The sequence below is a fragment of the Puma concolor genome, chromosome B4 (genome assembly GCF_028749965.1).
Source record: "Puma concolor isolate L17-30 chromosome B4, mPumCon1.1.hap2, whole genome shotgun sequence".
In the NCBI taxonomy this organism is placed as follows: domain Eukaryota; kingdom Metazoa; phylum Chordata; class Mammalia; order Carnivora; family Felidae; genus Puma; species Puma concolor.
The window spans coordinates 106,165,271-106,190,729 of NC_141673.1; the positions used below are offsets into that span (position 1 = coordinate 106,165,271).

Below are 25,459 nucleotides of genomic sequence, written 5' to 3' on the forward strand. Positions count from 1 at the left end.
GAGATCATGACCTGAGCTGAAGCTGGATGCTTCACCGACTGAGCTACCCAGGCACCCCTGTTTTTAAATTTTCTTAATACAGATTAACAAGAAGAATTGGGAAAGTTATTTAAAGCTGAATTTCCTTTTTTGTCTTGTTATAGGAAAAGGAAACATTTATTTCTTTGACTTTTTAGCACCTTAAAAATCTCTAACCTGGGAGAGGTGTTTTTTTTTTCCTATTTTGCTTAAATCATTGTGTGTAAGCCTGTTCTTGGAAATATCCTATAATTTGAAGTACCCAGAATTAATTTCTTTGGAAACATTAGAAAACCTGGTCTATGGAATCACACGTGCTATGCTCATAACTCAGTCTGTATTTAAGTTCTCTATTTGTGTGTGTTTGGTTTTTGCCTGTAAAATGTCCCTTACTATATTTCTTTATATGCAGTAGGCTTATTTGTGTACTGCAGGTGGTATGGTAAGTCTGTGAAGAAAGGGGCTCTGGAGAGTGGCCTTTTTGACAATTACACTTTATTCTTTTAAAAAACACTGAATATTAGATTTTTCACTGCAAGGTCGCCTTAAAAAAGTGAAACTGATCAGGTGGAATGTTAATGGCAAAAAATTAGCTGTGAATATTATCCTTGCATCTACCATACAGTAGAGGGCAGACAAGTATTTTGATCTTTTTTTAACTTGTCCTGTCTTACTGGTGCCATTATATCTCTATTTCTTTCTAGTCTCTTACCTTTTCCTTCCATTTGTTTTCATTATGAGTTATATTAATTTATCTCATATCCAAGTCTCTATTTTGACATTGTATAACAGTAATCCGTTTGGAACAGTAAACAGACACTTGACCCTGTTCCAGTTTCTTTTATGAAGGCCATGCAGCAGAAGATCTATAAGATACTTGGTGGGACAGACTAAGATTTTCTTCCTCCTCCCTGCTCCTGCCACTCTACTCTCTCTTCCCTCTCCTTCCATTCCATTCCCTCTCCTTCCATTCCCTTCCCTCCCCTTCCATTCCCTTCCCTCCCCTCTTCCCTCCTCTTCTCTCTTCCCTTCCGTTCCCTCCACATTCTTCTCTCTCACAGGTCAACCCCTCTGCTTTTCCCCCAGGTGAGAAACATCTGTAGCTTCTGCTCACATTAAATCTGAATTGTTCTTTTAATTTAAGGTACCCCAGAGTTCATGGCCCCTGAGATGTATGAGGAAAAATATGATGAATCTGTTGATGTTTATGCTTTTGGGATGTGCATGCTTGAGATGGCCACATCTGAATACCCTTACTCAGAGTGCCAAAATGCTGCGCAGATCTACCGTCGAGTGACCAGTGTAAGTCTTCCCCTAAATGATTATTGAGCTTAAGTCACATCTGAAAAGGAATGCCAAGGTGGATAACATCGAACCATGCAAAAGGAAACAATGGTAGAAAGCACACTCAGTTGTTGGGGGAAGAGGGAGTTGAAAGATTTTATTTCTCTGATTTAGTGAGAGCAAAAATAAAGATCAGAAAGTACCACTATATTCTGGATCCTCCTTGCCTTCATTTAAACTTTTGTTTTGAGATATATTATATTTAAACATACTGTCATTACTAGTTTTCAACTCCCTGTTTATTCATCTAAGTTCTCATTCCTTCCCACCATAAAAGGTTTTATCTGAATTAAAAAGTAGTGCTCTTAAGTTGCTTTGTTCACAGACTTTTCCTTAAATGTTTTAAAATTTATTTATGAATTTATTAAATCATTTATAAGTACCACAGGGTTTAAGGCCTAACAGTAATTTCTGGATCATCTAATAATACCCTAACCTATTAAAATATTTCCCGTTATATCGGCTTATAGTCAGTGTTTAAAATAGGGCCCGTTGGCGGGGTGGGGGGGAGGGGAGGGTGGGTGATGGGTATTGAAGAGGGCATCTTTTGGGATGAGCCCTGGGTGTTGTATGGAAACCAATTTGACAATAAATTTCATATATTAAAAAAAAAATAGCGCCCATCAACATCCACGGAAAATATTTTACTGTTACGTTTCTCTTTTTTTAATGTTTTTATTAATTTTTGAGAGAGAAAGAGAGAGAGTGAGCAGGGGAGGGGCAGAGATAGAGACACAGAATCCGAAGCAGGCTCCAAGCTGTCAGCACGGAGCCTGATGTGGGGCTTGAACCCACAAACCATGAGATCATGACCTGAATCGAAGTCAGATGCGCTCAACCAACTGAGCCACCCAGGCGCCGCTGTTATGTCTCTTAATGTGTAACTATTATCCCCTACTTTTATTTTGTCTCAGGCTGGGTAGGGCAAGAGAAATGTAGTAAACGTAGTTAGTTTAGCCTTCAGAGAATTCTGATTAAGTATTGTAATCACTATTCCACAGTTTTGCCCTTAGAAAGTTCATCTGCTTTACCTCTTAGAGTTCTATGAATTTCAATTTTAAGTCTTTTATTCTAATTCCCCTTTCTTCCCCCAGTACCTAATAATTTACATCATCGTTTTTTTCCTTTGAGGGTAAGATGGGCTATTTACTGGGTAGTTCCCCCTGTATTTTATTTAGAATTCTTGAAACCTCAAGAAGTATATTTGATTTCTTGGCTTTTTTACTCACTAGTTCCTATTTATCAGGTTCTTGGTTCAAAATAACTCTTAGATATAAGCCTTCTTCATTCCCATTGTCAGAACTCTAATACTTATACTTCACACCTTACACTATCATCTTGAAGTAGTTAACGTTATGAATTTGTTTTTCTGCTTCACTTGAACTAGTTGAACTTTCTTGCTATTTCTTTTTGGTGTAAGGAACTTAAAATGATACCAGTTTGCTTTTGAAAACATGTAGAAATTCTTATGATCTTTACTATTCCTTACTTTTATCTAAACACCTTTTTAAGTCAGGCCACTTCTCTTTTTATTATCTTGCACGTATGCCACATCCTTCCCCTTTTCCTGTCCCATTTGTACATGTCATTTACATTCTGTACATGCTCTTTTGCTATCCAGTCAGTTCTTATACTGTATTTAACAGACTTCCCTAACAAAATTTTTTCTGATGGTCCTCACTGAATAATGATTTCTGCCTTCTCTGAGCTGAGCTTCTCAACTGATTGGAATCATAGTTTTATTTGTAATTGATTATTTTACTTATGAGTTCAAAAATTGAATTAATATAAAGCATTTAAAATGATGTTTAGTGTTACATGTATAAGTACTTGCTGTTTATTTTTATTGCTTTATATTCTTTAAAATTTGTGATCTTATCTCTACAAAATATTTCTGTTTAACTCTATTCTTGTCTTTAGTACCTGTTAGTATCCCATATATAAAATAAGTCTCCAGTGCAAATACATGTGACATTTTCTGGATCCCTGCTACATGCCAAGTCCAGAGTAATTGAAGATGAATAGTATACATATTCCCTGTCTTCAGAAAATTAGCTCTAATATAGAAGACCAGTGTATAAGCAAACAATTGTAATTACAGTATGATGATAATAGCTTATTGGCTGTTTGTATGTCTTTTTTTTCTTTTGGAACAATGCCTATTCAGATCCTTTGCTCATTTTTTTAAAAAAATTTTTAACATTTATTTATTTATTATTATTTTGTAATGTTTATTTATTTTTGACAGAGAGAGAGGCAGAGAATGAGCAGGGGAGAGGCAGAGAGAGAGGGAGACACAGGATCCGAAGCAGGCTCCAGGCTCTGAGTTGTCAGCACAGAGCCTGATGCGGGGCTTGAACTCACAGACCGTGAGATCATGACCTGAGCTGAAGTCGGATGCTCAACCGACTGAGCCACCCAGGTGCCCCAACGTTTATTTATTTTTGAGAGAGAGCAGGGGAGGTCAGAGAGAGAGGGAGACACGGAATCAGAAGCAGGCTCCAGGCTATGATCTATCAGCACAGAGCCGAATGCAGAGCTCAAACTGACGAACTATGAGATCATGACCTGAGCCCAAGTCAGACGCTCAACCGACTGAGCCACCCAGCCATCCCCTTTACTCATTTTTTTAATTGGGTTATTTGTCTTTTTATTATTGAGCTGTATGAGTTCTTTGTATATTCCAGATAGAAGTCCTTTGAGATAGATCTCTGTTTTCTCCCATTCTGTCAGTTGTCTTTTCTTAATAGTGTCACTATCTTGCTAGTACCCTTTGAGGTACAAAAGTTTTTCATTTTGATGAAGTCTGGTTTATATATTTTATCTTTTGTTTTGCTCATGCTTTTGATGTCATACCTGAGAATCCATTGCCAAATCTCAAGTCATGAACATTTACCCCTATGTGTTTTCTTTTGGGAATTTTATAGTTTTAGTTCTTTTTTTTTTTTTTTAATGTTTTTATTTATTTTTGAGACAGAGCATGAGCAGGGGAGGGGCAGAGAGAGAGGGAGACACAGAATCTGAAGCAGGCCCCGGGCTCTGAGCTGTCAGCACAGAGCCCAGCGCGGGGTTCGAACGCACAGACTGTGAGATCATGACTTGGGCTGAAGTCAGACGCCTAACCAACTGAGCCACCCAGCCGCCTCTAGTTTTAGTTCTTACAATTAAATTAGATCTTTAACTCATTTTGAGTTTATTTTTGTTATTTTTTTTATGTTTGTTTATTTTTGAGAGAGACAGAGAGTGAGTGGGGGAGGGGCAGAGAGAGAGGGAGACACAGAATCTGAAACAGGCTCCAGGCTCTGAGCTGACAGCACAGAGCCCGACGCAGGGCTCAAACTCACAGATTATGAGATCATGACCCGGTCTGAAGTCAGACGCCCAACTGACTGAGCCACCCAAGCACCCCTGGTGTTTATTTTTGTATGTGGTGGTGGGAGGTAAGGGTTTTAACTTGGTTCATTTGCTTGTGACAACTATCCAGTTGTCTCAGCACCATTTGTTGAAAAGACTAGTCTTTCTCCATTGAATGGTTTCACCCTTGCTGAAAATCATAGGCATGTGGGTTTATTTCTGTACTCTCAGTTCTGTTCCATGGATCAATATGTCTTGTTTACCATTGCTTTGTAGTAGTAGTAAGCTTTGAATTAGGAAGTGTGAGTCCTTCTATTTATTCTTCAAGTTTTGTCTCTTCTTGGTCTTTTGTAACTCTGTATAAATTTTAGAATCAGCTTGTCAATTTTTACAATTCAGCTGGGATCCTGATAAGTATAGCATTGAACCTATAAATAAATTTGGACAGTATTGCATCTTAACCATACTGAGTCTTCTGGTTCATGAACATGGGATGTTTTTCCATTACTTAGATCTTTTGTAATTTTTTTCAGTGGTGTTTTATAGTGTTCAGAGTATAAGTCTTGTATTTTTTTTATAAAGTTTATTCTTGAGTAATGTATGTGAGGGGTACTATTATAAATGGAATTGAATTTTTATTTCAATTTTTGATTGTTCATTACAAATACTTTTGGTTTTTGCATACTGATTTTGAATCAACAAACTTAATGAATTAATTCTAATAGTTTTTTAGTAGATTCCTTAGGATTGTCTATATACAAGATCATTTAATCTGCACATATAGCTCTTAGAAAATACAAGGCTAGGCAAGTGTGGGTGTGTGCTTTCCTTGTAAGAAAGAATTGAAAAAAAAAAAGTCTGGCTCTTAGTTTAATGAACAGAATTTCAGGATAAAGTTGAAAAAACAAAAAACTGGGTAGGTGTTGGCTTCTGGGAATTTTCTAATGAGAAAAAAGACCTGTTTTTTGATATGTCAGATTCCACTCCTGTTGTATTTATACAGTCTGTGTGTGTGAGAAGATGAACACATAATTCTCAACTTTTTCAGTGAAATAACCAATAAGAGTTTATTTTTAAAAATTAACTATAGGAATAATAAATAAAGTTTCATAAAAGGATAATTTGCCCTTTAAGGTGGCTTGGAGTTTATTTCCTTTCATTAACTCTCCAGATTTTGCTAGAAATGACAGAATGGTTGACAAATTAAAATACTGAATTAAAACAAATCTGAACCACCCAGTTGTTTTGATAGGTCTTATACAAATCCTTGCTTGAATTCAAATATGTGAATTTAATCATTTATTCTGTTATATATAATATTACATTAAAGTTACCTCACCAGATCTACTCATACTAATTTTTTAAACCTAATTTTTTTTTAAGTTTATTTATTTGTTTTGAGAGAGAGGACACGTGTGTGCAGGGGAAGGCCACAGAGAGAGGGGGAGAGACAGCAAGCTCCACTTCGTGCAGAGACCAACTCGGTGCTTGAACTCACCCAACCATGAGATCATGACCTGAGCCTAAGTTGAGAGTTGGATGCTTAACCAACTGAGCCACCCAGGTGCCCTTTAAACCTAATTTTCAAGAAAGAGTTAAGAGTTGGAGTACAGAGAGACACAGGAAACTGTATATACCTGAAATGTAAGGTGGTTCACCAATATTTGATAGTTTTCAGGGGGTGTTATAACAAAGTACCACAAACTAGGTGATTTAAACCAGCAGAAATTTATTGTCTCAGAATTTTGAGACCAGAAGTCCAAAATGAAGCTTTTAGCAAAGTCATGCTGTCTCTAAAACATGAAGGGGAAAACTTTTCATTGCCTCTTACCTTCTTATGGTTTGCCAGCAATCCTTGGCATTCCTTGGCTTGCATCTGCAGCATTTCAATCTCTGTCTCACATGGTGTTCTCCCCCTCATCTGTCTGTGTCTCCTCTTCTTATACGGACACCAGTCAGATTGTATTGAGGGCCCACCCCACCCCAGGATGACCCCATCTTAACTAATTACAGTTGCACTGATCCTTTCTTCTTCTCCTCCTCCTCTTCCTCCTCCTCCTCCTCCTCCTCCTCCTCCTCCTTCTTCTTCTTCTTTTTATTTTGAGAGAGAGAAAGCTCTAGTCAGGGAGGGGCAGAGAGAGAGGGAGAGAAAGAGAATCCGAAGCAGGCTTCATGCTGTCAGCACAAAGTCTGGCGTGGGGCTCAAATCCATGAGCTGAGCACATTAACTGTGAGATCACAACCTGAGCTGAAGTCAGAGGTGAAGGTACCCAGCAATGATCCTATTTTCAAATAAGGTCAGATTCCGAGATACTGAAGGTTAGAATTCATATCTTTTTTTAAGAGAGAGCAAGCAAGCAGGGGAGAGGGGCAGAGGGAGAGAGAGAATCTTAAGCAGGCTCCACACTCAGCACAGAGCCCGATGCGGGGCTTGATCTCAAGACCCTGGGATCATGACCTGAGCTGAAATTAAGAATTGGATACTCAATCAGCTGAGCTACCTAGGCACCCCAGAAGTTTGACATACCTTTTGGGAGGGCACAGTTCAACCCATAATAGTTCATGGGTTCATCCAGCAAATATTTAGGTCTGCTTTCTTTGTTCCAGACTTTTTTCTGGATACTAGGTATTGAATATTCTTGTTAAGTAAAACCCGAATCTTTGTCTCTTAAGAGCTTAATAGGGGAAGGGAAAGAAACAGTTTAACCCAGACAATTTTTCTAGGTATAAAAACAATTTTTCTGGGGATAGGTACTTAATGAAAGCATGTAAGAGTGGTGCCTAATTGAGTTTGGACAGGTTGGGGAAATTAGAAAGGGAGAGAGTAAGATAGTGTTGCATGTGAGAAATCTATATATTTGTATGTCTATAGAGTTTGGAATCAGGAAAAGAAAGAAAGGATGAAAAGAGGAAAAGAGAGCTTAGATTATACTCCCAACATTTGAGGAACCATTGCAGCACTTTACACTGGGTAGTTGTAATAAGATCAGACTTAAATTTTAAATTTTTAAAAAAATTGTTCTGGCTCCAGAGTAGAGAATGGATTTATGAAGAAAGACTAAAAGCTAAAAACCCTGTTTTAAGAGGCTGTTGCAGTAATCTGAAGGAATGACAGATAGATTAGGATTTACAGTAGAGTGAATGGATGAGATCTGAATTAGAATTCAGTTAAGCTAAGTTGTTCTTTTTGACTTACCATTTATGAAAATAAATATGGAATAAATACCCATTGTAAATATATATCCTCTTAAAATAAGATGAATCTTGGTCATTAAACTTGATTATGAAGTTAAATATATAACGTTAGACTTTCAGACTATAAAATTTACAATTTATATATGGAATAATTTATATATTTTATTTACTAACCATATATTGCTTTTCTTCATCCCATCATACTCTAAACCAGGGGTTAATGAACTCTGAACCATGGGCCAGATCTATCTTGTTGTACAGTGTACAACCCATGACTAAGAACGGTTTCCACATTTTAAGTGATTGGGGGAAAAAATCAAAAGAAGAAAAACATATCATGTGAACATTTCAGTGCCCATAAATAAAGTAATAAAGGACAACCACACTTACTTGTTTCTGTATTATCTTTGTTTTCACACAATACAATGCAGAGTGGTAACTGCAACAGAATGTGTGTTCCAAAATGTGCTGTTTGGGCTCTTACCAGAAAAAGTTGTTGAGAGGCACCTGGGTGGCTCAGTCAGTTAAGCCTCCAACTTCAGCTCAGGTCATGATCTCGCTGTTAACCGAGTTTGAGCCCCACGTCGGTCTCTGTGCTGACAGCTCAGAGCCTGGAGCCTGTTTGGATTCTGTGTCTCTCCCTCCCCTTCCACCTCCCCCTCCCCGTCTCACACTCTGTGCCTGTCTCTCAGAAATGAACATTAAAAAAATTTTTTTAATAAAAAAGAGAAAAAGTTGTTCACTTCTATTGTAAACACATGTCACCAGAACTTTAAAAATTCTCCACTGAAGAGTTCTGTAATTACTAATCTGTAAAAATGATGATAATGTTCCTCTAGTAGGATGCTATTCTTAATACAAGAATGTCAATACAAGCAAGTAATTACTTAAATTGTTAACTATAAAAATTTGTGGGTAGTCTTTTCTCTCAGTCAGAAGTGGAACTATGGATTGCCTGGGTGGCTCAGTCAGTTAGTTAAGTGTCTGACTCTTGACCTTGGCTCAGGTCATGATCTCATAATTCGTGAGTTCGATCCCCATTTTTTCAGTGGCCACACTTTTTGGTATTGGCCTAAGAAATAACATCTTAAACCCAGTATTATTGCTTGAGGTGATCATTCTGGATTTTAAACACCAGGGTTTATGAACCAATAACTTTTGTTTACCTTTATATCAGTGCTGAATGTTTGATATCAAACAGACTAGATATGAAATACACATTAGATAGCCAAATATTTAAACATTCTCTGCTATCTCTCAGCCATACCAGCCTCCTTTGTTGGTCTTGGAATATTTCTATTTTGAAATGGGAATAAATTTTGTTATGTACCAGCAGACCATGGCTCTGCTTTTTTGTAGGCTGCTCTTAGAGACACTAGGAGGAATTGACTGGGCTGTCCCTATTATTTAGTGATAAGTGTCTCTGATTAATTTGCTAATTCACTTCCTTATTATTTCTCTAAATAAAGGTTGGTATTGAAAATGTTTTGAGGGATGATGGAATTTTAGGTTTTTTTTTATATAAAATGAAGTATAAAAATAACTTCTATTTACAGAAATCAAGTTATAAACTTTTATGGTAGTACCAGTTTTTTAAAAATGCAAGTTTTATAGGTGGCCAGTATTAAATTTTATCCTTTTTCTGTACCTAACCCAGCAAATATGATTAACTGATTAAAAATAATGACTGTCGGGTTGCCTGGATGGCTCAGTGGGTTAAGTATCCGACTTCAGCTCAGGTCATGATCTCATGGTTCATGGGTTCAAGCCCCACATCAAGCTCTGTGCTGACAGCTCATTGCCTGAAGCCTGCTTCAGATTCTGTGTCTCCCTCGCTCTCTGCCCCTCCCCCACTCACACTCTGTGTGTGTGTGTGTGTGTGTGTGTGTGTGTGTGTGTGTGTGTGTCTCAAAAATAAAGATAAAAAAAATTTAAAAAAAATAATGACTGTAGGATGGGTAGATGAAAAACATAGCTAAACTGTTGATTTAAAAAGTTGCTCACCAGAGGCTCAGGGCTAAAACGAGTGTTTTAAAGTTATATGGCTTCAGACTGTTAGGCACAGCACTGCCATATGATCAGATAAAAATTTATATAAGAAATTATTTGATAAAAGTAAAAAAAAAATTTAAGAAAGGCATTTGAGACACTAAAAAACAAATGTATCTTTATTTGCAGATGCAGACTCTAGTTCAAAACCCCCTTCTCAAATGAGAGAAGTCTTTCATGTTAATTTAATAGAACCTAGAAAGACCAATATCACTTTCCACATTCTTAGTAATTACTGTTTTTATTTTTTTCCCTTTTTTAAAGATAAAATTCACATACCATAAAAATTCATTTTAAGATGTAAAATTCAGTTTTTAAAATATATTCATGCTGCACCTTTCTATCACCCCCCAAAAGAAATCCCATATCCATTAGCATTCACTCTTTATTCCCCCTTCCAACGAGCCTCTGGCAACCACTCATCCATCTACTTTATGTCTCTCTGGATTTGATTTGCCTGTTGTGGACATTTAATACAAATGAAGTCATATGATATATACCCTTTTGTGTTATGCTTTGTTTGTTTTTCTGTTTTGCCTTTTGTGGCATGCTTTGACTTAGCATAATGTTGAAGGTTTATCCATGTTGTAGCAAGTATTAGCATTTCGTTCTTTTTATAGCTGAATAATACTCCATTGTATGGATGGATATACCACATTTGTTTCCCTTTAGTTCTATAGTTCCTTCTTCTCTCGTTGTTAAACTGTTTGAATCTATAGCCACCCTCCCTTCTGGAAAGGGACTGCAGAACAGAAAAAATGAAATGTATATTGTCTTAAAAGATACTGTCCAAGAATTTGATTTATCAAATCTTTGTACATATTGTACTGGTAGCATAGCATCTGACACATGAGTCATTTAGTAATAGTTTGAAGAATAAATGATTTAATTAAAGGAATCCCAAATATAGTCAGTTAGACACTTATGTAAGTTTGGGAGGTTGAATTAACCTTGCAAAACAGGAATGAAACTTAAGGTCACCTTTGAAGTTTTAACAAAGCTATCCTAAAATGAAATTGAATAATACCAAGTAGAAACAGATAACACATATAAAAGCAATATATTTTCTATAATGGGTAAAACTATTTGGTACCAAAAGAGCAGAAAACAAAAACTTTAAAAGTTAGAGTCAAAATTCCAGGACAAGAAGGATATGCGAAAAAGTCATCTATGCATGTATTTTCCATCGATTATCAAATCTCATAGTTGTAATTTCTAAACAACTATTTTATAAGTAACTCTTTCCATTATGAGGCTAGGTCTGTATTTTGTTGGAAGTGTTTCAGTATAATTTTTACCCTATAATCACTCTCACTTTATTCTCTGAGGTTTCATAGGGAAAACTAAATCATAAGTTCACTTGCTAGTACCTCAGACATTTCAGGACAATTCCTGATTCATGGATCCTTTCTCATTGAGACCCATCATTTTCAGTTTTTAGAACTACAGGTTTCCCTCACTGTCCACAAACAGAGCATTCCCTTGAAGTCTTTGTAAGCTGAAAAGGCATAAAAGGGAAGGAGTAATTATTATTAATATACATTCATATTAAATTTTTTGAGCATTCTCAGACTCCAATTATAACCTCTTTTAGGATTTTCTAATACCGTAGGATATATCTTGCTAACAGATGCATAAAATAAGTTAAAGTGCAGATGTTCACAGGCACAATTTAAAGCTATGGTGTCTTGATTCCAAATGTAGCTCCCAGGGGAAGGAGCTCAGCTTTGCCACTCTTGCTTTGATGGCTCACTGCAAAACAGGCCCTGAAATCTACTTTTGCTTTTTTTCATAAAAGCAAAAATCCTTTTTGGATTTCTTTTGGTTAGTGAAAACAGGTACTCATGTAGGTCTTTCGTAAAAGCAAAGTGGTGTGGGGCACCTGGGTGGCTCAGTCAGTTGAGTGTCTGACTCTTGAGTTCGGTTCAGGTCATGATCTCATGTCTGCTGAGTTCGACCCTGCATCGGGCTTGGAGTTGAGTGTGGAGCCTGCTAGTGATTCTGTCTCTTCCTCTGCCCCTCACCTGCTTGTCCTCTTTCTCTCTCTAAAAAATTGAAAAAAAAAAAAAAAAAAAAACACAACACAAAAAACCAAAGTGTCATAATGTAAACTTTCAAAAAGCGGGGGATACCTGTTCCTTTGGATTTCTTGTGGGAATGTGTAACTGGAAAAGGAAAGTGCTCAGCAGTTGTTTCCTTTGACCTAGAAGAGATTAAACAGGAAGAAGAATCATAATTGGAGATAAAGAACTTGATAAGGTTATAAGACATTGCAAAGGCCTGGTAGAGGTTTGAGATTCTGTCCGTTAAGATACTTTGAGAAGAGATTAAGATAGCAGCTACCAGATTTGAATGATTTAATTCAGTGACTGTCAATCTCTTTTTACCAGGACGCTTTATAATCATAAAAATTATTGAGGACCCCAGAAAGCTTTTGCTCACTTACGTTATATCTATTTTACTGTATTAGAAACTAACACAGTCTTATAATGTAATAACATAATAAGCCCAATAATATGTTGACATTAATAACATTTTTATAAAAAAATGTTTTTGTCCAAAACTAATTTTAAAGATTTAGTGAAAAGACAGCATTTTTACATTTTTGCAACCATCTTTAATGTCTGGTCAGCAAGAAGACAGCTGGGTTCTCATGTCTGCTGTATGAAATCTGTTACAGTATTTTTTTTTTTATTGAAATGTATAAAGAAAAGCTGGCCTCACACAGATACGTCATTGGAAAGAGGTACCTTGTACGTCCCCTGAAAGAGTTTTGAATTCTACACTTTGAGAGTCTCTAATTAGATCTTTGCTATGCAAAGTGTAGTTCCCCCACCAGCAACATTGGCATCCCAGGGCACTTGTGAAAAATGTAAAATTTTCACTTCATCCCAGACAGCTCAAATCAAAATCTGCATTTTACGAGTTCCAATGGTGATTCATATGTACGTTAAAGTTTGAGAAGTGTGAGCTGGAACAGTGATCACCTGACGTCCCTTCCAGTCCTGTGTAACATAGACTAAATAAGATAATGCCAAAACGTTATTTGAAAATAATTATTCCATCATTCATGAAATTTTTTTACTAGCATTAAAAGTAACCAGACTGATTTAGAAATTTTATCCTACTTAATTGCATTTTTTTCCTGGCTTATTGAGGAGTTGCTTTTTTACTTTTTTATTTTATTTTTTTACAGAGAGCATATGAGTGGGGGAGAGGGTCGGGGTCAGGGAGTAATGGGGGGGGGAGAATCTCAAGCAGGCTCTACGCTCAGTGTGGACCCCGGTGTGGGGTTCGATCCCACAATCCTGGGTTCATGACCTGAGCCAGAATCAAAAGTCAGACACTCAACCAATTGAGCCACCCAGGTGGCCCAGGAGTTGCTTTTTTAAAAAGCAAAATAATAAGTCAAGCTGTGGAAGAGATGGAATAAAAAGCTTGAGAAGTTCTTTAAGTCAGTGGAGCTGTGTTAGGATTCTTAGTTTCTAGCGATACTGCAGGCATTCACTTGTGCTTTATTTTTCCTCTCAGCTGTAAAAATTTAGTTCTGTATTATCTACAGTCTCTTATTCTGTCCTGTCAGTCATTATATTTCTTATCTGGGAAATGCTGTCTTGATTTCACCAACCTCCATCTGTATCTTCTGGCTTCCAATGAAGAGTAACATCATCCATGTCCTTTTTTAGTTTTCTAAAATTTTTCTCATGTTTTGAGTGCTGAGATAAATGTGAGGATTGAAGTAAATACATAGATTATATAATGATTTATATAATTATGTAAGCAATAATGATGACTCTTGTGTTGAAATGCACCCTGATTGTTAAGACTGCTTTGGATATAAATTTAACTAATGTTTTAAAGTGTATGTTAGCATCAGTGCCTAACTATTGGTCATTTAATAAGGAAGCATGATTGGTTATCTATTCAGAGTTCATAGGGCTCCCTGATGCAAATCCCCCACCACCCCTACTAATCCCTTACCACCACCATCAGCCAGTGCTCCTGCCACTCCATATTTCTGGTTTCCATCCCAGATCTACTATGTATACCTTAGTGTAGTCAGTAAACACTGAAATAATAATTACAGTAAAGAAGGTGGATTTCATAGACATAAAGAAGTAGGGAATTTTGATCTCCTTCCAGAGGGTCAGAGACAGTGTTCCAGTAAAAATATGTTTAAGCTGAGAACTTTAGTGGCCTATTGTGACAGAGGTGGTAAAGCAAATTTTGTATGAAGTAATTACCAGTAGCTTCAGCTCCTTGGCACTCTTTATCAGGAATATTTTAGGATTTTTGGAAGAAAGTCATGCCAGTATCATTCTCCTCTATATTCCCATCATACTCTACCTCTGTTTTATTAATATAATAATTATTATGTTGATATTAACTATTGTCCCTCCCCTCCCCCATTAGAACTGAGCCCCTCAAGGACAGGTTTCTTTTTTCCTCTTAGAGAGCAATTCACTACTACATGTCTGACCCTGCAGTGGTGCACTGTCATACAAGTAGTGGGTGACAGCAGTGGAAATATTAATAAATAATACATCATTTGTGCCAGGCATTGCATCAAACACTTTGCATATGTTACATAGCTTAATTCTTCCAGTAACCTGGGGGTGGAAAAGAGTAAATGCTACTATTATCAACATTTTGTGAATATAGGTCTGAAGCCCAGGAAGTCTAGCCCAAGATTACATATTTAGAAAATAACAGAGCATTCTGTTATTTTTGTTATTATCTGATTCCAGATCCCTGCTTATATCAAAATGCTGCATCAAATCCATAAATGTCAATTACAGTGTCAATCTGTGACCTAAGGGTATTTAAACTTGTCTGTGTAAGTGCTGATGTGGAGGGGTAAATATAGACTGTGGTTTAGTAATTACATTCTATAGTGCACTGATATTAAATTGTTGCATGTCATTGTTCTGTACATGCAATTTATTCAGGTCTGTACTTGAAATATTACTTGCTCAGAGAGGCTTTCCCGAAAATATTTTTTAGTGTGCACACACTTCTATCCCCTGATGGTTTTATTTTTCTTCATGGCTTTTGTCACAGGTTTATAGTATTCATCTGAAGCTCCAGTTAGTATACAAATGCTATGAATTGGAGATTTTATTTGACTTGTTCGTTGGCTGTATTTGTAGTATTTAGAGACTGGCAAGTCATAGGCACTCAGTATTTGTGAAATGAACACACGGATACAGAACTGTAGAGTGAAACCCAATTTTACGTTGCCTGTGGAGGAACTGGGCTCTGGAGTTGGGTCTCCTTGAGTTTAAATCCCAGCAATGTCCTTTCCTAGCTGTGATACTTTGGGCAAGTTATTTAACTAATCTGAACCTAATTATGAGGATTAAATGAGTAATGTGTGTAGAACATAACAAAGTGCCTGACATGCAGTTATCAATCAGTACTTAGTAGGTATTGCTGTTATTATCATTAGCATCAGTATTACATGCTTAGTAGTGAATTACGTTCTCTCATTCCATTCTTTATCCAGTGACATTCAGTAAATCACAGTTATAAAATGTGTTTAATGAACTTAAAGTCAAGTTTTTTTTTTAAGTTTTTTTTTTTAACGTTTATTTATTTTTGAGACAGAGAGAGACAGAGCATGAACAGGGGAGGGTCAGAGAGAGGGAGACACAGAATCTGAAACAGGCTCCAGGCTCTGAGCTGTCAGCACAGACCGACGCGGGGCTTGAACTCACTGACCGCGAGATCATGACCTGAGCCGAAGTCGGCTGCTGAACTGACTGAGCCACCCAGGCGCCCCTAAAGTCAAGTTTTAGAATGAATGAGCTAACATTTATTTATAATTTTGCTTCTTGCCAATAATCTTGAAAGTGCTTTGCATATACTATCTTATCTTTATCCTGGTAAGTAGATAATATATTCATTTCACAGATAAGAAAATAGAATCACAGGTTAAGCATTTTGTCCCATGGACATGCAGGAGAAATAATAATAATAATAATAATAATAATAATGGTGGTGGTGGTTGTGGTGTCAGAAATCAAGCATCACTAATATGACATTAATAACAGACCTTAAAGTTTTTTCTTTACTTGTTTTTTAACTTTTTTTTAGACCTCGAGGGAAAAACATCTGAGAGTAAGGAAATTAAGGTACATGGACAGCATAAGACTGGTATAGCATGTTTTAGCCCTGTATAGAGAGGTTCATGATACCTTGTTTAAAGGAGAAAAACTTCAGTTGTCTTGAAAATCTGCCATTGGTAAAGAGAAAATCCAAATAAGAGTAATGAGCACAATTTTTGTCTGCTATTAAAAGAATAGAAACTACAGTAAGCAATGTCGTCAGTTTTTTTTTATATGGATAGTGCACTTGAGGTTGGAACCATACACAAGCTTTCATGAATCCGGAGAGTAATGAGCCTTGGGGAATCATGAGGTAAACTAATTTCCTTTGATAGAGCTAGGTAGATTTTGTAGGAAGTTTGAAGAGGTTTGTTTTCCAATGGGATCATAAGGTATGTTCAAATTCCTGTAAACTAATGGTTCATACCAATAAGAATCTGGCTGAATCCAGCCTCATAACAACCAAGTTAGAAATAATGGGGATTTTTAATTACTTTGTTTGTGTAATTTGACTTTGTCACTGATTCCATTAGCCATTGGATTGCAAGATTTGAACATTGTGTCTGGGAAAAACAGAACTAAAGCAGTTAGGGTGAAATTCCTTTTACTTTTTTATATAACAGATTACAATTCACCCCACCTTTTTTTTTTTTTTAACTGAAACAAGTGATTCCTGATTAGATAGTGTTTGAAAAGTTGAGAAAACTATATGTTTTTCTTTAGCAGCTGGAATTTTTATAGTAATGCAGAGATCTAAATCCACTGGAATTAGCTGACATGATTCCTTTATAAATTTTATTCATGTTTCCATCCAGTAAATTTGGATTCTGCATGTAAAAGAAACCTATGTGTATCATGGGCTATATCTTGGGGACGTTTTGCCTGATTTTCAGAGGCATTTCATTATTCTGTGATTTGATTAAAATTAAAGCTTCTTAATCAGATTGTTATTCTTAAACCAAAGAGTTCTGAGTATCATTCTTAATGTTTTAGGTACTAAGGAACTTGGGAAATCCTTATTTCAGAATTTCTCAAAAAAGCTGTTTTGTTTTTTTTATATTTGCTGAATGTTGCTGTATAATTCACAGGGCATTAGACTATAGAATAAAAACTGCTAGAATATAGAATGATAGTTTCTATACTTATGTTATAGCAATATTGAGTTTCTTGGTATCTTAAAAGTAATTTACATGCCAAAAGATATATAGATACTTTGTAATTGCTACCTTCTCATTATATATGATTTGTAGTATACCTTGAAAGAAGTGTAGAACTCAGTTGGCTAAAAAAAGTGGGGAGTAGTAAGAGTATTCTTATTAGTGAAAATGTGCACTAAGTATTTGGTGAACAAGTAACTGGTTTGACTGGACTTATTTTTGGGAAGATAAGAGTAGAGAAGAAGGTGGAAGTTGGATTGTGAGAGCTTTTCACACCAGATCAAGAAAATTAAAAAAACCGGAACATGGGCTAGAAGTAACATTGAACTAGGCATTGTGGAATCTGGATTCTAGGTTTTGCTTTACCATTGACGACGAGGCCGTTACCCATAAAAACCAATTCTGTTTTATTCTAGGTGCTAAAGATGATACAGTGTATCTGGCAGGTGTCTAATAAGGACTAGAGTAGACTAGACTAGATACTTCATAGATGCCAGTTGAATTAATGAATTGATTCTAGCTTTGATATGGCATTAATCTCTCTGGGCCAAAATGGTCTCATTTGAATAAGGAGGACCTCTCAGATTCTTTCTAGATCTGTGATCCTATGGCAGTCTTGTAGATGTGGAGAACTATTAACCATTTTTGAGTAGTGTAATGTGAGTTAAATGATGTCAAGTGACTGGAAAGGGCTAAATGTCAGATGATTAAATGAAGCCAGATGGTTGATCTGGTCACAATATAAAATACAAATTGGAGATGGAGAGAATAGAAACAATGAAGCCCATCTGAAATTGGTTAAGTTTAAAGAGGTGAGGTGTTAATAATCTGGACTTTGGTGGTCACAGTTGTTATGCAAAAGAAGCAGTGATTTTGAGAGGTAACAAAGAAATTAGCAAAAATCTCATTTTGCCTGGCCAGAGATCTTTGACTGTTGGAAGGACAGTAGGAATACTAGTAGCAGAAGTGTTTACCAGTTGCTTTAAACATTTATCTTTGTTTAAAGAGCTCATAGAGAATAATAATACTTAAGTATTTTGAGAGAAGTAAGCATCCTAGAATGACTAAGTTTTCTATTCTGGATCATGGAAACAGTGATGATACCACTGAAAGAAATGAGGAAATTTAGAGAAAAACACTGAATTAAAGAGAAAGAAGAATTAGAGCTTAGATGTAAACTCTTGTACATATATGTGAATGATATTTTTATTGTGTATGTTGAAAACTCTTATTTTGATATATAGAAAAGACTGGTCTAGATATTTGTGCCTGTATTATACCTCTGTCCAAAAAAAGTGATCTCATTGTGGTTTTGTGTGTTGCCCAGCAGAATTTTAAAATCCAGGTAACAAGTCACCTGTTTTCTAGCTCTTTCATTTTCATTTAGCTAGCATAGTCCTAAGCAAGCTTACTCTCAAACATTTAAGTTAAAGGTAATGCTGGACCACATTACTGTATTTCTGACTAATACCTGACATTCTAAACTACCTAGTTAGTGATGAATTGTGTTGAGCCAAAGATCAATAACAACTAGTACTTTGAGAGAGCTTGTTAGAATAGCCATTTCTAGCCTTTAGAGTAGAAGTATTCCCACCAAAGAGGTTCTCAGCCCTTATCTTATGTTATTATTGTTGAGTAATTGAAGCCTTAATACCTGGTCTTGATGGGGATTCCATCTTACCAATTGTAAAGAATAGGACTTTATTCTGTTACCCATTATAACAGTGCAATGAAAGTGCTTTTTCTACCATCTTTGTTAGTGACATGAAGAAAAACCTTTCCTTAATCACTAAGTCAAAGTAGTAGTTATGTAGGTCCATGAGATCTTCCTGGAAAATGGGAATATCTTTAGGCTTATATGCATATTGAGGCTTTTAATAAAAGGGAAGGGAGAAGAGTAAATTCTTACCATTTCTATGTACTAATTCACAGCCTTTTTTTTTTTTTTAATGTAACATAAAAGAGTAGTAAGGCTTTAATACCACCTCTTTTTAAATTAGGTAAACATTTAAAACTAGGTAATTATCATCCACAGTTTTCGAGTGAGTTTAAGGGATGTGGTCCAGGTCCCACACACAAACCTGGTGTATGAGACCTGAGAACGCAGCCCAGTATCATGATTTCCTTCAACAGTGTTCTTTTGGCTACACATTCAGAGTTTATGTTTTGGTTGTTGAACTCAATCCCTATTTTCATTTAAAAGCATAGTTCCAACACGATGAGGGGTGAGAGAGTGTTTAGATAAATAGATTTCTAGTGTGGGTTTTGATGTCAAGGAGGCAGAACCTGTGGACATAATGGGTGGAGCTTTGAGCAAGTAAAAATCTCATTTTGCTTGTCCTAGGTTCTGTTGCTTTTAGAGGAGAAACAGGAGGTGCAGAAGCAGAACAGTTTCCCTGTTGTTCAGCCTGTAGCTTTGTTTAAAGGGCCTATCTAAAATAGTAGATTATTGGCTAAGCAGAGCAAACAGAGAATTGGAGAGTCTGAGAGTTGGAGAAGCATGGCTAGTGTTAAACAAGAATCTATGCTTCGATCTGACTTTGATGTCTGCCTTGCTTATGCTGTAGGCTAATTTACTCTGTTAATTTAGGTCTTATCAATTTCCTCTCTTTTCCTCTAACTGTAACAAGTGTATTTTGCCTTTTGTGATGGATTTTACAAAGAAAGACTTCTGCTCAGTGTTTGTCATCGTAAATTCTCATTGTTGCTGCTGCCCTCAAAAGGATTGTGTAAATGAGGTGGGTAAGACTTTCTAATAAAACAAAAGGTATATTGTAGCCATTGGGTGATATTTGAAGCAAGTATCAGTTAAAGTACTGAAATTGTTTACTTTAGAATGCTTTTTAAAATACTTGATGTTTTATGGTTTAGTTAACTTGCACTACATTTCTTATGAGGAGGAAAGAGGCTTTTCTCAATTCTGAATGGTTAGGAAGAGTTTTACTTTTATGAAAGGATACATAAATGTTATCCTAACACATTTGAAACCTAAGCTTTTAAGAAGCAAGTGCTGGCAGTTTTTAAGAGCTAGAATATTGAACCAGAGAATACCATATTACGACTCAGTTTTATTTTTCCCCAGATTAGTTGGCAAACCATAAGTATATAGAATTCAAAGAAAAATTGAATCTATACAATCCATGTATTATGTGTTTTCCATTTTTCTTAGTTCAGATCAACATTTTACAAACATTTATATCAACTCCTGATGTACCTTTGGAGGGAGTCACAGTTGTTTTCTTTCTTTCTTTTTCTCTTTTTTGGCTCGAAAATTGCACAAAAGTGGCCTTTGTTTTTGTTTTAAGAGAATACATAATTTTTTTAAAACCCAGAAGTATCTTAAATTAGATATTCAAGAAGGTGTTCAAGAAGCTCTTTTGTTGAATGCAAGGAAACATGCTACTCTCCCCGTCAAAAAAACGTATCATGGCACTGTTGCCTAAAGAGAGATTCCTGTTAGTTACAAAAGTGAGCAAGAATATTTCTAGAGACAGTGGGGTTGCTGGGTGTAGAAGAATGGAGTGAGCAAGTGTTTCTCCTTAACCAAATTTTTCTTATGTGTAAAATATTTAATCTGCCAATTTATCTGCCTTAGTACTCTTTTTCTGTTTTGTGTTTTTAAACCTCATTCAGAAGAGGTGAGCAAAACTTTGCCTGTACTGGTCAGAACAGGACTAGACTAGTATTTAGTGAGGCTAAATCAGGTAGTAAAGAAAACGAATGACATTAGGAGGATTTTAAAGGCTCTAAGTTGATCGTTTTGTTGAAGTATATGAACTACGGAGTAGAAAAGATGAAATCTTAGCAAAATATTTTTTCATCATTAGTTTTGCTCTGTCTGGTGCTTAAAATCATGTTTTAGAATAATCTAGACCATTTTTTTTTAATTTAAAAAAGTATGTTACCAAAAATATTTTAAAATGTATTGAGTTCTGCCCATTTCTTCACTGGATCATATAAATAAATAAAATAATAAAAAATACATGAGTTCTTTCATTTCTTAAGAAGCCTGTAAGTATGATAAATGTATCAAAACCTGTGCTTGTTTATTTCAAGCAACTTTCTATTATGTTTCCCAGATGACTTTTCTGTAGGTCACTTTCAGTGTTAAGTGAGGTTTCATGCTCATTTTTACATTTTGTGGGGTCATTTTCAATATATAATCCCCATATATTCTTCTCAAATGGTTCAGAACACTTCTGCTAGATATTTTGATAATCCTGGTTTCTTGATGGTAGCTGAGTGGTAGCTGAAATTTCTTCTATCTTTTTCATTATCTGTGTGGGTAACAGTAAGCTGAATTAATCTTTTAATACCAGCTGCTGGACTGGTAAGGTATGTCTCAGTTTTATTGGTTACCTTGGCACCTGCAATACATTTTTTAAGTTGGCAGTGGCAATCAGATTACCAATTATATAGCACTGTTACAGAACTTTCTATATTTGAATCTTGAATAGCTTAACCTAGTAAATTTAAGGTGTTATATTATGCACAGTTTCTGGTTTTACCAGTATGACCTTACATAGCTCGTTTGTTCAACTAATAATTCTATTTATAAATAGGAATTCCTATTTGTAAAGTAGTGAATGTTTATATGGGTAGGATTAGCAAGAGGATTATTTATTTTTAAGGATAACCAAGGATGAAAGTAGGTTCACTCTACATCTTGGTGATTATTTTTCAAGAGAATTCTTTGCTTCCTTTTAACCCTAAGATTTATTATCTTTCGTGATTGCCTCTGAATTCAAAAGGGACCTTAGGTCAGCAAACTTAGTAATTCAAAGAGCTTGCAATCTAGATACCACATTTGATTCTAGCTGCCGTGAATGTAGGTTGGCAAGTTGGACAGGTACTGTCCCCATTTGCTAGATGAGGAATCTGAAATCATCATTCCAATATGCCTGTGCTAAATTGGAACAGAACTTTAATATAATCAATATATGTGTGTTTTATTAATATGTAGAGTTTTTACTATCAGGAGGCCAAAGTCCATTCCCCTAAAATATATAATAGAATAAGAAGCATTTTTCCTAATTATATCTGTATTCTCTTTGACCACTTTCCTGTAATATTTGAATTGACTTTACATGCAAAGGCCAAGTATGTATTAGTGTCCAGTTTTACCAAAGAACATTCTTTTAGACAATTTTCTGCTGATAGTAAATGTTCTACAAACTTGATATACAGTATTTTAGATTGTTCTTCCCATTATATTTATAAATAACATCTTTAAGGTTTGCTTTTATAGTTTTACATGTTTGTTGTAGAACATTAAAAACAAATATAACACAAAATCTCCAGTGTTTCCACTACCAGAGAACTTTCAGGGAGCATCATTCTTTTTTTTTTTTTCTTTTTTTTTTTTTTCTCAAAATAGTTCCCATTTTCTTAAGCCCTTTAGTTTGAAATACCATACCAGCAACCTTTTGCTTCAGCAGCATTATTTTTCTTACTCTTATTTGAGTTATTATATGAAGGCAAAGACAAGTTGGGAAAACTTACCTGGATTTGAAAAATAAGAAAATTAGGGAAAATAAAATAGTGATCTTTGTAGTCATTACTTAGAAATGAACCTTTTTGGGGCACCTTGGTGGCTCAGTCAGTTAACGACGTCAGCCCAGGTCGTGAATCTCACAGTTCATGGGTTTCGAGCCCCGTGTCGGGCTCTGTGCTGGCCACTCGGAGCCGGGAGCCTGCTTTGGATTCTGTGTCTCCCTCTCTCTCTGCCCCTCCCCTGCTCACACTTGCTCTCTCTCTGTCAAAAAATAAAAAAAAGAAATGAACCTTTTAGGGGTGCCTGGGTGGCTCAGTCAGTTAAATGTCTGACTCTTGATTTGGGTTCAGATCATGATCTCGCAGTTTGGTGAGTTCGAGCCCCATGTTGGGCTCCATGCTGACAGTGCAGAGCCTGCTTGGGATTCTCTGTCTCCCTCTCTCTCTGCCCCTCCCCCACATGTGCTGTCGTTGTCTCTCTCAAAATAAATAAACTTAAAAAAATTTATTAAAAAAAAAAAATGAACCTTTTAAATACATGGGTTTAACTTTAGGGTCAGTCCTACTGACAGTTCCTTGCTGTGGAAAGTTAGCCCTAGAGGTAGAATCCTCCACATCAGGACTTTGAATAACACAGTTGAATAACTGATGAGAATTAGAGTTGATCCTTGATGCATGTTATTATAATCCATGCATTTCTGTGATTTGTCAGATTATTTTCACTAATTTTGTTTTAATTGATCTTGTCACTGAGACTATAGATGATTAAAATTTATATACTTTATTCTAACTTTTCTAGGACCTCTCCCTTACTTCTATTTCTATATTCCTATTCCCTGTGTTTTATGTGTTTGTGTGCCACTTGGACAATATGTCAGTGCAGCTACTTCAATCCACGTGGTTACTTAGATAAGGTGGGAATAGCAAATGAGGTGATTTTCTCCATATCACCTCTCAGTATTTTGTTATTCTTACATCTTATGTATATTTTCTATACATTGCTGAAATTTTTATTTGCCAACAATTTACATTTTATGAAGATTCTAAAATACCACTAGGATACTATATAGTATTACATATAATAGTAGTGAGTTTTCTTCAGAAAATAGTTAGAAATCTTGTCTTTTATATGGATCTGATATATCACTTTTCATTTTATGTTTCATATGTACCAGACAATTTGCTCTTCTGTTATCATGCCAAAACAATCCAAATCCTTAACTCCTGTACTCACTGAGTTTGTTGCAGAGTACTGTGATAATAGAATACCTGCCAAACTAAGCATGTGAATTCATGCCCATTCGTGGATTCACTGTTCAAAGTAGTTAAATACTATGTTGATTAATGTGTTAGGGAACAAGGCTGAACAAAAGATCTAACCAGTTAGAGCATTTGGCCTTCTTTTTAGCCAATAACTTCCTTTACCTGAAACACAGCCGAAGATGTTGACAGTAGCCTAAATTTTTCCCTAGCCACATATAGAGGCTATGGAAATAAGAAACCCCACTATCTGACTGTTCCTTGTTTTCTTGCCGTGGTTAAATTGCCTCTACTTAGCTCTGACCCTGCAATGGACCAGCTCCTGCAGGCAAATCAGAAAAAAGCCAGGATGGTAAGAAGGCAATCTAATAAAAGCTTAAGAGGCAATTCAAAATCAAAGTTCAAAGACCCTGCCATTATTAAATGTTTCTGTTGCTATTTTTATGTTTCTCAGGGAGTGAAGCCTGCCAGTTTTGACAAAGTAGCAATTCCTGAAGTGAAGGAAATTATTGAAGGATGCATAAGGCAAAACAAAGATGAAAGGTAAGTTGCCACTTTTAACTTAGGTATTGCATAAAAACCTAAAATGTAATGATATGTCTGAATACAATACTCAATCTAAAGTGTATTTAATATTTCACTTGTGGGGCGCCTGGGTGGCGCAGTTGGTTAAGCGTCCGACTTCAGCCAGGTCACGATCTCGCGGTCCGTGAGTTCGAGCCCCGCGTCAGGCTCTGGGCTGATGGCTCAGAGCCTGGAGCCTGATTCCAATTCTGTGTCTCCCTCTCTCTCTGCCCCTCCCCCGTTCATGCTCTGTCTCTCTCTGTCCCAGAAATAAATAAATAAACGTTGAAAAAAAAAATTTAAAAAAAAAATATTTCACTTGTGATTAATTTCTCTATTTATGTCATGGAATATCTTTAAAATTAGCATTCTGGGGGTGCCTGGTTGGCTTATTTGGTAGAGCATGATACTCTTGATCTCAGTGAGTTCAAGCCCCACATTGGGTATAGAGATTACTTTAAAAAATAAAAATTTTTAAAAATCTTTAAAAAGTAGACTTCTGTCCATTTAAGGTAATATTGAGACTTGATATACTGAAATGTTGTGAAAATGTAGTGTCATAGGGTTAAGTGAACCAGAACCATCTTAAACTTAGCTGCTACATTCAGATAACAACTACTTAACCTGTAGCGTTAGCATAATTTATAAAACTCAATAGGGTTCAGTCTCTTTCTAACCAGCAGATCTGTTTGTTAGTTCTTTACCCATTGAATTCTAAAAGGTGAAATAAAATCTTGGCTCTTGGAAATCAGCTCAACTATACAGGTCTTGATTTGCTGTCATTCTGCCAGAATTGAAGAGCAAAACACCAAAATTCCTTTCAGTAAAAAGAGACAAGTTTGCCCAAAGCTTAGGAGGAGATCTGGCTTAGTCATGTGTACTAACAGGACTTTTCTCAGAGGAGCGGCAAGTATCTGA

General features: G+C 36.1%; 1 protein-coding gene across 29 annotated transcripts in view; it reads left to right on the forward strand.

Moving 5' to 3' along the window:
• The window catches only part of WNK1 (WNK lysine deficient protein kinase 1), a 169,919-nt gene that overhangs the window by 95,499 nt on the left and 48,961 nt on the right, over nt 1–25,459 (forward strand). For all 29 annotated transcript variants that reach the window (XM_086714374.1, XM_086714378.1, XM_086714377.1 and 26 more), the window contains exons 4-5: nt 1,163–1,320; nt 24,432–24,520. In XM_086714374.1, coding sequence (XP_086570500.1) covers nt 1,163–1,320; nt 24,432–24,520 — 247 coding nt within the window. The remainder of the gene's footprint in view (nt 1–1,162; nt 1,321–24,431; nt 24,521–25,459) is intronic.